The sequence below is a fragment of the Glossina fuscipes genome, unplaced genomic scaffold (assembly GCF_014805625.2).
Source record: "Glossina fuscipes isolate IAEA_lab_2018 unplaced genomic scaffold, Yale_Gfus_2 2, whole genome shotgun sequence".
NCBI lineage: Eukaryota > Metazoa > Arthropoda > Insecta > Diptera > Glossinidae > Glossina > Glossina fuscipes.
Genome location: NW_023998416.1, coordinates 15,414,615 through 15,427,923, shown reverse-complemented (window position 1 = coordinate 15,427,923; position 13,309 = coordinate 15,414,615). Strand labels below are relative to the sequence as shown.

At 34.3% G+C, this 13,309-nt stretch overlaps 3 protein-coding genes across 3 annotated transcripts; 2 read left to right on the top strand and 1 right to left on the bottom strand.

The window, feature by feature from the left end:
- Positions 1–478: 478 nt before the first annotated feature.
- LOC119633230 (pescadillo homolog) lies at positions 479–2,591 on the top strand. Its single transcript, XM_038026662.1, has 4 exons — positions 479–587; positions 650–883; positions 932–2,248; positions 2,308–2,591. Exons 1-4 carry the CDS (start codon positions 570–572, stop codon positions 2,554–2,556), a joined length of 1,818 nt encoding a protein of 605 aa, XP_037882590.1. The 5' UTR covers positions 479–569; the 3' UTR covers positions 2,557–2,591.
- A 3,769-nt stretch (positions 2,592–6,360) lies between these two features.
- LOC119633900 (vacuolar protein sorting-associated protein 54) lies at positions 6,361–9,774 on the top strand. The gene is made up of 2 exons (XM_038027715.1): positions 6,361–6,635; positions 6,692–9,774. Exons 1-2 carry the CDS (start codon positions 6,469–6,471, stop codon positions 9,423–9,425), a joined length of 2,901 nt encoding a protein of 966 aa, XP_037883643.1. The 5' UTR covers positions 6,361–6,468; the 3' UTR covers positions 9,426–9,774.
- Positions 9,775–9,920: 146 nt separating this feature from the next.
- Positions 9,921–11,607, bottom strand: LOC119632952 (cytoplasmic dynein 2 light intermediate chain 1). Its single transcript, XM_038026116.1, has 2 exons — positions 11,046–11,607; positions 9,921–10,446 (listed from the first exon to the last, which is right to left on the bottom strand). Exons 1-2 carry the CDS (start codon positions 11,605–11,607, stop codon positions 9,962–9,964), a joined length of 1,047 nt encoding a protein of 348 aa, XP_037882044.1. The 3' UTR covers positions 9,921–9,961.
- Positions 11,608–13,309: the final 1,702 nt, after the last annotated feature.

Genomic DNA, 13,309 nt, shown 5'->3' with positions numbered 1-13,309 from the left:
CCGCAAAAAACAAATCTTTCACTTTTCCGACTTTTCTTTGACTATTTTGATATTTTGGTCATGTTTTTATTTTAATTGCCAATGTTGCCACTATTGATTTATGAAATTTTTCGCATTAGGCGCTTTTAATTTAGGAGGAAATTTGGTATGGTGAAATTGTTATTGTAAGAAATTATGTACGCAAAAGTCAGGAAGGCATTGGCTAATTTCTATTGCAAAATTTTTCGTGGATTTCAGTTTTATTTTTTAAGTCTTCACAATTTCAGTTTCTCTTTAGCTTAACTTTTGTGGGCTTGTGCGCCTAACAAGCGAGCTCGATTTCATTTTATGTTCCTCCTTAGCTATTTACAAGATAAGACGTCTAATATTCGTGCACAGTTGCTTCGTGTATTTTCCATTCGCCCATATATAATCACATTAATGTTACGCTATGGAAATCAAAAGAGTTGGTAACCCTAATCTTGAAATGTCATATGTAGTGAATTACTTCTAAAAGCACACGTGTGTGAATTTGTTTTGTAAAAATTATAATTTCTTAGTAATTTGACCGTTGATAAACTGTTGTAAAAATGCGACGACCAAGAAAAGTAATTATTCTACTAAATTAATATATCTCTCTAATGATGAATGCTTACCTCTATTTTCTTAGTACGAGTCTGGCGAAGCCAAACAGTATATAACCAGGAGAGCTGCTTTACGGAAACTGCAACTATCATTAAATGACTTTCGTCGGTTGTGCATAATTAAGGGCGTATATCCCCGAGAGCCAAAACACAGACGACGTGCCCAAAAAGGCTCTTCTGACATTAAGATTTTATATCATGCAAAAGATATACGCTTTCTCTTACATGAGCCTATAGTTTGGACATTGCGTGACTACAAGGTAAGTGCACCCTTTTGAGAGAAGGAGTAACTAATTGTTCTTTTTTAGATTTTTGCAAAGAAAACAGGCCGTGATCGTGCTATTAAAGACTTTCGTAACTTGAAAAGACGTTTGGCCCAATATCCTGAGCTAAAAATCGATCATATAGTCAAAGAACGTTATCCTACATTTATAGATGCAATCAAGGATTTGGATGATTGTTTGACTTTACTATTTTTATTTAGTACCTTTCCTTCATTACGTCTGATCCCCAGAGACCAGTCTGCTCTCTGCCGTCGTCTTACTATCGAGTTCTTGCATTATATTATAGCTTCAAAATCTTTACGAAAGGTTTTCATCTCGATCAAAGGCTTTTATTTTCAAGCTGACATTAAAGGCCAGAAGGTGACTTGGATCGTACCACACTACTATCCATTTAAACCACACTCTAAGGAGGAAGTAGACTTTAAGGTCATGTCTATCTTTGTAGAGTTCTATTCCATTATGTTAGGCTTTGCAAACTATCGTTTATATCATAGCCAAAATTTGGCGTATCCACCGCAGTTCCCTGTTGGGGTACTTAAAGACTCTGAGGAGACGTTAAATGATGAATCTTCATTCATATCTGATCGCATTGCTGCCTTAAACTTTGAGTTAGAACGCACTGATAAAATAGCTGAAGATGAAGATGATAATGTGATTGATTTAGAGTTGTTAGAGCAGGACGGTGATTCAAGACGCATTTTAAAAATGAAAAAAGAAGCTCAAGAAATAGCTCGTCTGAAATCTCTTTTCAAAGGCTTGAAATTTTTTATCAATCGCGAAGTACCGCGCGAACCGTTAGTCATTTTGCTTCGATCGTTTGGTGCAAGAGTGTCTTGGGATTCAACAGTGTTTTCCGGTGCTACATTTGATGAATCTGATGAAACTATTACTCATCAAATTGTCGATCGACCTAGCCTTAATAAACAGTATATATCGCGTGATTATATACAGCCCCAGTGGGTATTTGATTGTGTGAACAAACGCCAACTGTTGCCCACTAGTAAATACTTCATTGGTGTTGTCCTACCGCCTCACCTGTCACCTTTCGTCGAACCCAATCGGGATGCCTACATACCGCCAGAGGAGATACACGATCCTGCGAATATTGAGGTTCATGAACAGAGTGATGAAGAATCGCCTGAAAACGATGTTGAACCGGTCAATTCTGAAGTTTCACAAAATTTCATGGATTTTCAACTTGAAAAAGCTTATCAGGAGGAAAATGCTGAAGTGGACCAATTTGTTGAAAGTGTACACGAGGAGAAATCTGAAGATGGTATTGAAGAAAACAAGGAGAAGAATTCCAAAGCAAATGAAAAAGAAAAACGACGTTTACATGAAGTAGGTGAAATGTGGCATTAATTTAACGCAATAACAAATATATTTTTTAATTTTTATAGAAAAAGAATATGTCTGTCGAATCTGGTAAGATTTGTAAAGAGGATAAACGTTTGTTGCGAAAAAACAAAATCGATGAACATCGTCTACAAGCTCGTATGGTAAAACCGCGGCATCGAAATTTATTCCGCAAATTGATACGAGAAAAACAAGTGAAGGAAAAGGAAGAGTGGTTACTTAAGAAAAAACGCAGACTAATTGACCAAAAGGATAAAGAAGCAAAAAAAGCATATAAGAAAACTAAGGCATAACATCCTGATTAAAGAAAAATCATTTAAAATCTTAATCTTAAATATGTTACTTGTTTTATTTTTTTTTTTTGTGCAGATAAGCAGGAAGGAAGTTACTTAAAAGATTAGTGAACTAAGATCGCCTGTCAAGTTGATTTAAATGAATTCAAATGACGCCTAGGCGTGGTAAATTCGTTCCGTGTTATATAAATTCTTGTTGTATGAGTCACTTTTATTGTTATACAGATTCTTGAGACGCTCACAGGCTAAAGCGATCAAGCTGCCCTTGCTATAATCGAAATAACTTTAGTTAATACGAGAACTAACGACGTTTTGCGTAAACCTACTTTTACCAGAAGGTGTCATTTTGATTCCGTATTTTTGTCGACTTGCCACGGTCACTGAAATTTGGCCCGAACCCGCCTTGATCGATCAGGTATCCAATGTTGAAGACAAGTTTGCAATCTGCCCACATACAAGCCCACCATAAACGAGAAACTAAGCCAACCTACGAAAAAACGGATAATTTTTTCATATTTTCGTCTATAACTTTCGACCCTGTAAAAATATTTTTGTAAATATAATGCCCGCGCGATAGAAATTTTAAGGTGGATGAAACTTCCGAATAGATTGCCTTGGTCATGAAACTTGTTCATTTGTCATAGTCTGCTCTTTCAAGAAAGGTGCGTGAAGGGCACACTCAGGAAAAGGTAGTTGCTATGTTTATTCGAGAGCGTTCCCAAATAGGAATACGTTAGTGTAACTTCATTGAAATATGCTAATTTCAACCCTTGTACCGTTGCATCGTTCTTTATATAAAAAATTGTTATTCACATTTATAAATTTTTCAGTAACCCATTTTTCGTATAAATAGCGCCAGTGGGCTTATGCTTTTTGGAAGTATTGAGACAGATATCATTTTCTGTGACATCTAAATATGTTCAGTTTTTTCTATAGATCTTGACAAAGAAATTTTGTTGAATAAATAATGCCAAAATTATTAAAATGGAAAAAGTTGCGTTAGCTTATCAATCGTAGCTGAACTTTCAAACTTTCCATAATGATAAAACTTACACAGCACATTCACATTAAGATACGTTCTTATCCGATAAATTAAATACTTAGATTAACAAGAAATGACCATTCTGTCTGAAAGTTTGTCTAACATAAATTTATTGAAAACTAATCGGATTTTATTTTATTTTTGGATTTGTTGAGATTGACAGGACTAAGCTAATAAGGTTAGTTTATAGTTCCACTCAAAAAATTTACTTTTTTGCAATTCAAAAATCGGTGACAGTTGATTACTTTGACTTAAATTAAGCCGCATTTTATTATTGTAGTTTTTTCAAACACAAAAAAATTAAAATGTGTAGTGTTAGTTTATTTTTATTTATTTATTTTTTTTTGGTTTGTTGAATGGAGATGGACTAAACCAATAGATTTGTGGCTTATATGTCCTAGTGTTAGTTTATGGAATTACTCAGTAAGTATGCGATAACATCAACAAAGGATCAACATGTTGTTGATAGCGTTTTTGGATTCATAAAACAATCTGATGACAGGGATACAAATTTTGTTTACATTTATTCGTACTTGTTTGTTTGTTTACATATCGAATCGTCAAAAGATGTTGATTTTGTTGTTGCATCTTGCAATCTTGTATATTTTCCGATTTTGTTAGTGCGTGTGTGTATGTGCATATTTTATTTGCTTACATTCTGAAGAGGTTGTTGCTATTTCTTTTATTTATGACTATTATATATATCTATTATATTTTATAATTATTATTACTGCTATCATTCTCTATATATCTCATATACACACACCTTTGCCCTTTACAATCTTTACTATCATTCAAAAAATTTTAAGCAAAGAATTAAAAACGACGGAAAGACTTTTATTATTAAAAACTTGCATTTACTAAGCCTGCGCGAAACCTCTCTACCGGCTTTTCATGATACAAAATCTCTGTGAATGAATATTAACTATGTTTAGGCAGAATAAAAACTGCATGAAAAATGAGGGCCAAATTGTGTTTTGTATAATTGAACTACATATGGTAAGCAATAAACAAGCATGCAAAATGAAACGAATAGAAAATGATGTAGAATTTCTATTCGGCTATAAAATAGTAAATTAATTTGAATGTTGAAGTGATTGTTTCTAATTTTTTCAAACTTTGCAATTAATAATTTATTTTCAACAGCTGTTTATGTTTTTCCTCTGCAGATGTTTGTTTACAAACGCAACTTTAAAAGAGAGATTTGTTTCAACTTTGCTTGGTTTATGTATATGTTTTTATGCGGCATTATTGTATTAAAAGTAGATAACCGGTTTTAACGTTACCGTTCTTTAATTTTTATTAACATTAACTTTTTAGAAAGAGTCTGCAGAATGGACAAACATTTAGAATATCAAAATTATGAGAAATTTATCAATTCAATTGTTAAAGACTTATGTTATTATAGCATTTAAACAAGTACTTATAGAGTCATTAAAAAAAGGATATCGTGCAAATTATTTTCTATTTTTAATCGGTTTTTTCCCCATTAATATTTCGGTTATAACGTATATATTACCTCTTCAGATTTTAGGCAAAAGTTTTGAAAGATATTTAAATTTCTTGCAAATTCTTGTTAAGTTCCTCTAATTTATTATCAATAGCGTTCTTTAAATCTTTCGCATATTCTTCATTAAGCTGCTCTAATTTTTTGTTTTATCCATTTCGAGCGGTAGTTTATTCTCTAGTTAGTATTTCAGCATTCTGAAGTAATTGACGATGCAACTATCCCAGCGGATAAGGTACAGGATGTGCAGGCGATGGTTCAAGCTGTATATGATCAAAGTAACAACTTTGGATTATGAATTGCAAAAGCATATTTATGATCGTAAGCTGAGTATAAACTCCACTCTATCAATTAATAACCAAAATATAGAAAAGGTCTCCAAATTTGCATACCGTGGATCCATATTACACGAAGATTCAACATACGGGAAATATCATAAAATTTTAACACTTAACTTATTCCTTCATCTCCGTTTCTTGAAATGCTTTGTACGTCCTAGAATCCCGGACATTATAAATAGGTACAATTAAAGCCTTTGAGATGCGGTCTTACCGTAGAATTCTGAATACATCGTGGGCAGATTGTATATCCAATGCTGACGCCCTGAGAAAAATAGACTATGAGTGCGAACTATTAAAACTTATTAAAATGTGAAAAATTTCGTATTTTTCACACATGATACGTGGAAAAAATGTCAACTTCTACAATTGATGGTGGAAGGCCGTATCGAAGTGGAGGCTTGGGTAGACGCTAAATCTCGTGGCTACGTAATTCCAAATTGGGCAGGCCTAAGAACTATAGGTGAAATTATACACACAGCAAAGAGACGAGAAGAGTTTAGGTTTTTAGTTAATAGTATAACTTAGGCAATAACATTATGTAAAAATGAGATTACCTATATGCAGTAATGGATAAGTAGTAAAAAAGAGAGAGTGCGTTTTTTTTTTGTTTTATTTGTATACATGCACGCAGAACCGTAGGATTTGTCAATCCCCATAAAGTATTGTAAAAAGTTCACAAAGTTGGAGTCCCGATCCGAAAGAAGGCATGACGCCTCATTGCGTCATCCCCTAACTTATAAATTTCTACAATTTACATATTAAATTTCTGCCCCGGACGTGGGAATATAAGCGAAGCTTCAATGTGTCAGCAGCCATGTTTGCGATTTTAGCAAACCTTTAAAAGAATTCCCCAGAGTTTTTGCAGGTGGCAGCACGATTTAAAAAAAAAGAAAAACGATAACTTCCAGAAGGCAATCAAATTATACAAATTATTTTTCGGTTTTTATGTAAAGAAATTGATATAAAAATATCGTGAAGTTGATGAACTTGATAAGGAGTGGATTTGTTTCATAAGTCAAATAATGATGGACGTGGCACAAGGCTTAGCTGAGAGTACATCGAACGTGACTTCAAATCCTAAATATTCTAAATTTACGGAGATTAAGTACGAAAATATCAGCTGGGAATCGTGGGAATCGTGTTATTATTGTCCTTGTTTAAAGTTTGCTTGTGTTTCGGACTTTGTAAAGTATGTCATTTTGTTTCTTTATATACATAAGCAATTTATTTTGTTCTCATATCTAGGCATTTACGGGAGCGACATTGTACCCGAGAAGGTGGTTCTTTTGTATGTCGATACGGCTTTAATGGTGTATGTCCGTCTCTACCGTTGGACGGAGTTTCTGATCGAGATTATGATGCTCATGTAAATAAATATCATGTAAATCAAAATTCCCGTGGAATGCCTCCTGAATGGTCCGTATTCTCGGCAGCTCAGAACCTGCCTGCCGTATTAAATGATCCATTACGCGGCAAGCAAGTCAATCTTTTCACTAAAAAATGGGGAGCTGATTTTGTTGAAAAAAGCCATATATCGTCTTCAACGTATTTACCTGAAATTACTTATCGTGACTTTGAAAAGTATATATCAAAAATAGGTAAGCGTTATCGACGGCATGATCATTTTACAATGCAACAGAACTTGAACTTGCATCGTGAAGGCGAATCTTTGGCGTGCAATGGAATTGTATCGACCTCGCCAACTCATGGTGTTAGCTTCGTCGCAGTACCCGAAATATTTTTAAAAGAGACCCTAAATTTGCAAAATGCTTCTACATTTTCGCAAGTATTTCCTGGTATTATGGAAAAATCAAACGGAGAAGAGAGGCGTAAAACTGGTCGTGTAGTTCAAGAAAAATTATCGCATTATTTAGATATTGTAGAGGTTAAAATTGCTCAGCAAGTCTCTCAAAAGTCGGCATCATTTTTTCATGCGATGACCTCCCAAGATGCTATAATGATCGAAATGAAAGAAGCTGCGAGACGTGTCCAAGCATTACGAGCTGCCCTCCAAATGCTTCATAAATCTGTAGTCATAGATACTTTCCGTGTCTTGTGCTTCGCAAAACGCCGCCAAAATTTTGAAGATGTGCTGGATAAATTGTGTCTAATGGCGACTGTTCATAAAACTCAACCGATGTTGCAATTACTTTTAGGGACGCAAGATTATGTGGCTGCGCTGGATTTAATTGGTACCACCCAAGAAATTCTTACTCAAGAACTTAACGGTGTTCACTGCTTCAAACATTTACCTATGCAGTTAGTGGAAATGGAAAAACTAATTGATAAAATGCTAACAAGTGAGTTTGTAAAATACGTAACAGGAGATTTGAATAGGCCGCTAAGTGATATGCTAAAGGAAACAGATAGTACATGTGCAGAGGAGGACAAACTTGTCTGCATCGTAATGGGTCTGCTGCGAAAAAAGAATTTCAGTTTTGTGGATACTTACAAAGAGGAGGCAATCGCAACTATTCGGGCTATAATAAAGCAACAAATAATTGAATTTATATCCACTAGTGAGAGAGAAATATGTCTAACAGGGACGGGAGAGGAGGCGCAAGATCTTTCAATTGCTGAATGGATAAGTCTGTTAGGCAAACTCACTGCAGCATTACTAATCATTTTAGAGCGCGTACAAGCTGTTACATACATAATGGGGCAGACCACTGCAGCGGCAGGTGGAAGCAATCATGGCAACCAATCGATAGGGATAAATAACGAAAAGGCTGTAAATTTAATTGATTCTGAGGCCTTTCTCACAGAATCAGACCGAGCGTGCGTTGATCAAAAGTTAGGCGAATTAATCGATGTGGTATGCCAATATTGTCATAGACGCTGTGCAAATCTTATTGCTCCGCAAAGCTTAGAGAAGGCGACCGCTACCCTCGAAGATATATGTCGCCTTTCATTATTGGTTGAAGAATTTAGCGAAGCTTGTGAAGATATATGCGGGATTTCTGCGGTTCCTTTGAAAATGGCTTTAAAAGATCAAGCAATAAAGTTTGCCAATCGTTTCCATAGTGAACGTAAACATAAGTTGGGGATTTTGCTTGACGCAGAACTTTGGCGGAAAGTTGACATTCCAAATGAGTTTCAGAAGCTAATCGACTTCATTGAAGAAAACGATATTTCTGAGCTCACAGTCGAAAGAAGCTCCACAAGCTTCCTATCTGGCGGAACTTCCTATTGGCATTACGAGGACGCTACTGACATGCCACCGTCTAGTCCGCTGCTATTAGTTGAGTCGGTCCCCTATACCTTGGTGGGTACGGCTCTTTTATTGGTACAAATGTTATGCGAATATTGTCGATATGGCCAGCTTTTACCAATCGTAGCTGGTTATCTATCACGCAATGTTGTCGATTTATTGCGAACATTCAACTCTCGTTCCTGTCAGTTGGTAATCGGAATAGGCGCATTAAGCGTAGCAGGTCTAAAGAGAATTACGAGCGCGAATTTGGCTTTGCTTTCCAGGTCTTTGCACCTTATCTTGTGGTTGTTGCCGAAAATTAAAGCACATTTCGAATCGCTGGACCCTACAAGTGTTGCTGGCTATGAGATAGTCGAAAACGATTATCGCGGACATATTAAAGAAATTGAATACAAAATATACACTATTGTGTACGATTGTGTTGCCTTGGAGCTAAATGATTGGGAATCACGACCGCCAATACCGTCGCAGTCGTTTAGGCAAATATCCCGACATTTAGTTACATTACATAAAACAATTGCACCCATTCTACCTGAAAAACAAATGCAAACGATCTACAGCATTGTGCATCGCAATTTTAAAGATAAATTAAGAGAGAAGTTGCTAGAATTGGGTATTGTAAAAAATGGCGGACCTCAGCAGGGAGTAGTAACATCAGAGTTAACTTTCTATATGGAAACGTTACGGACGTTGAAGGCTCTGCCAGTTGAAGAACTTGACGATGATATATTGGAAAATATTTGGGAGTTTAACTCTTGCCAATAAGGATAGCTTGTTATTTCGTGTATTTTATTTTAATATTCATTTTAGTTACTTTTTTTGTTATTGTGAGACTTATATTTATGTAATTTTTGTTAAAGCATTTTTAATCCTAACTATTTGTTATTCGTTAATTAAGTTAAACACTCCTACTAATTATGACGAACTGTGTGTGAAGTTGGTTAATTTAGAAATGTTAAAAAGAAGACGGAATAATAATAATAATGTCTATCATTCCAATTATGGCAATTGCGATATCAACAAGAATTGAGGGAATCGTTTAACCCACGGCCGTATTTAGTGAATAAAAAGTTTGGTAGTTTCCTTTTGATACATTTTTGACGTTACTTGGCTGCTGTACTTAGTAATAATTATTTTATTTATTTATATATAAATAAATATATACGTATTTATGTATATTTATTTATTTATTCTCTACAACTCATTACCATTTTAAAATAGTAAAACAAAAAATAATTTGGGAAAAATTTAACGCATGATTATATTTAGTTAATAAAACATTAATTAAAGTGAACATTTTGTTATGCATGGTCGGAGAGAGTTTCAAATTTGTGACGTAATTTGGTATCGCGAACAATTTGTTGTAGTTCTTCATCTTTTTGAGCACGCATTTCATCAATAACGCTTTCATAGAAGCCTGGATCTTTACTAGGATTAACTATAGCATGTTCTGAGTTCGCCGATGACATTGAATCGTCATTGAGGGACGGATGTTGTGGAACTTTTGAAGAAAAATTTTCATTTATTTGTTGTAAGTTTTCTAATACTTCACCACGATTGATATCTTCCCAGGAATCTGTTCCGAACCATATAGAAAGAGCATCATTGTAGTCTGTTGTTTGCAGCCGGAATGGACGAGATGTACTACCAAATCCTAGGTATATAATAGTATCACGAAGAGTTTTTACAAACTTTTGTGTTGTACTCGAGTAAAAAAACAAAGCAGCACCGATCAAATGAGCCGTGGAGCGTAGACATCGGCAAACTTGTTTTTTTATTTCGGGTTCTGAAAAAATAAAATAATTTCGAATAAACACTATGCCAAGTAAATATTTGTATATTGCAAAGGTTTCTATAAAGTGTTAGCTGTACGATTGGTGCTACCACGTATTCCAAAGATAATAAAAGTATATAGAAATCTAAGAATATTTTTTCTTTCCTCCTAGGGATGCTTCATTCAATTTATTCAGGGATTACGTTGTGTGATTAATAGATCTTAGTAGGGGAGTTATAACATCCGGTTATAACAACGGTCACTTATAACATCCAACAGATTCATGTAAGCAGTCTGGTTGTCCTTTCTTAATAAGAACAATAAATATATATATATATATATGCGCATTTACTCTTGAAGTCACATCATCAAAATTTTGAAAATGCATTTTTCTATCCAATCTTTTGTTGATGAAAGGTTTGGCTGGTTTAGAATAAGGTCAATTTAATGTTTGGCTCACGGAAGATAAGAAAGTAGTTGAACCTAACTTTATAAGTAAATAATTTTTTTAATAATCGTAGTGGTATGCTTTTAATATTATGTCGATTGCAGAAAAAAGCTATAGCTACACCGACAACAATATTTTCCATGGTGTTAAACGTAATTCATACCGAAATTCATATATAAGTCGTACTTTCCGCCAACGATTACAACTGGAAATGGAATTTTTTCTACCGTCATCGCCGTAGTTTTTTTTGTGATCAGCTTTTCACTATTAGCCGAGAGCTTCGATAAAATATCTCTGAGATGTCCATATGCCTTCTCAATGTCCGCAAACATACAATGAGGCTGAGATAAGTCTATCATAATAATGACAGCAAAAGTGCTCAAATTTTGACCTTTCAGCGTTACTTCTACAAGTTGTTCTGTATTCCTTAACGAGCCCACTTCCCATATATTAAGGACTTGTTTTTGCCCGTATTCACTAGAACGCGAACGTCGACCATATGAAAATTGTAAAGCCAATGTTGGTCGAGGATTCTCATCACGATCAAGAAATTTATTAATAATTGTTGATTTACCAACGCCTCCACTGCCCAATAGCAGTATTGATCGTCCCTTAGATTCACGCTGTTGTTGAAGTTGTCCTAATTGTTTCTCGACTAATTTAAATGCAACATCTTGTATGGTTTCCGATTTCACATGGCTATCATCAGTAATTGTGTTGAACATTTTTTTTTTTTTTTTGTTTTTTTAAAGTAATAAAGAATTTTGAAACAATTTCATATTCTATAAAGTTTTTGCAATGTTAATATAGTGATGAAAGAATTATTTTGATTTGACTAACGCGTTACTAAGCTACTAATTTTAATATAGAGGTCATTGCGTCTGACTTAAACTGAACAAATAGAAGACATCCCCTGAGTGATGGTTCACTTAAAAAATTTCTTTTTTTTTTTTAAAGGATATGAAAATTCTTTTATTGTCGATATGTATTCATGGCGTTTTTATATAAAAATAATTTCATGTAAATGACTACTTGTCGAATTTTGTAAAAATTCAAACATGGAACACCAATTCTTGCTATTTTTCACAAAAATTTTGCTCTCATTTCACTCATTGAGAGTCGATGATTTATTGAAGTAAGCCAATGCTCCAACATAATTCTAAACTAAAAAGTCCAATGCAGTTATATCGCATGATTTTTGTGGAAAGCTCCCATAAGCATTTTTGGGGAATACATGCAGTGATACACTGATGGTGCCACGAGATGGCTAGCATTTGAACCATTTTGTTAAAACCACATATCATGCAAGGCGGAATTATCTAATTTGTGCCACAAAAAATCGGCAGTCATGATTCTCTGGCGTTTTTCACTGCGGGTAATTGCAATGCCATTTTCATGTTCAAAAATGAGGTTTTTAGCCCACAAACCACACTTATAAGTTAATTTTTGTGCTTGCACCGGTCTCGTAGGAACATGAAATGTTTTTTTCTATACGTTAAGTAATCCTTATTTACGAAGTCATCGTACCAAAGTGGAGGTTCATCCTACATTTGCGAAACATGATCGTAGGTTCACTGTTTTCATAATAAGTTTTATTAATTTCGCTATGCTGTAGAACTATACATGTATTGTATACCATAAATAATGGTAAGGTACTTTCTCACCTCTTTTTTACGCGGTTCTTTTTATCCGATTTTGAAATAACACGTTTCATCAATATGAACAAATTCACTTTTTTACACGAATTTTTTTGTCCCAAAACCCAAAAAAAAAAAAAAATTTGTTTTTTAATTCTAATTTTGGGCCTATCAGTAAATTGGCTTCTTTATCTCTACAAATGAAAACGAACACGAATACGGTTTTATGCAAATTTATTATTACAACTTAATGGAGGATAGAGGATGGAATTTATTCAATTCTCTTATTTCATATTAAATTACATCATTCTAAAGATAGTAATTTTAGTGTTAGTAGGATAGTGTTTCTGATTCAAAATAAACCTATGACATCGTAACATGTTTATGAGAAAACACTAAAACGTCTAATTGTAGCTATTCGTGCTGATTAAGTCGATGCATTTTTCTATATGTTACAAGCTTTCGAGTTAGCTTAATACAGCTTAATTTATAACCCTTATGTTGGATATAATAAAGGATGTTTATGCATTATATGCGCATGCAGGGCGGGAGGCATGAAAAAAGCGTTTAAATGCATTGGCAATACTGTACAGTTAAAAATTTAATGGAAGCTTTTTATTTCGAAGTAAGTAATTTATATATGAAATGTGTCGAAAATTTCGATTATTTCGCACTTGTAAGTTGACTTTGCGAATTTTTTTGAAAACTTTATTTGTAATTGATAGAGAGAAGAACATGTGAAATCAGTTGCAAAGTTTCGTTTACTAGATAGAGAGTGCGTTTCTTAAAC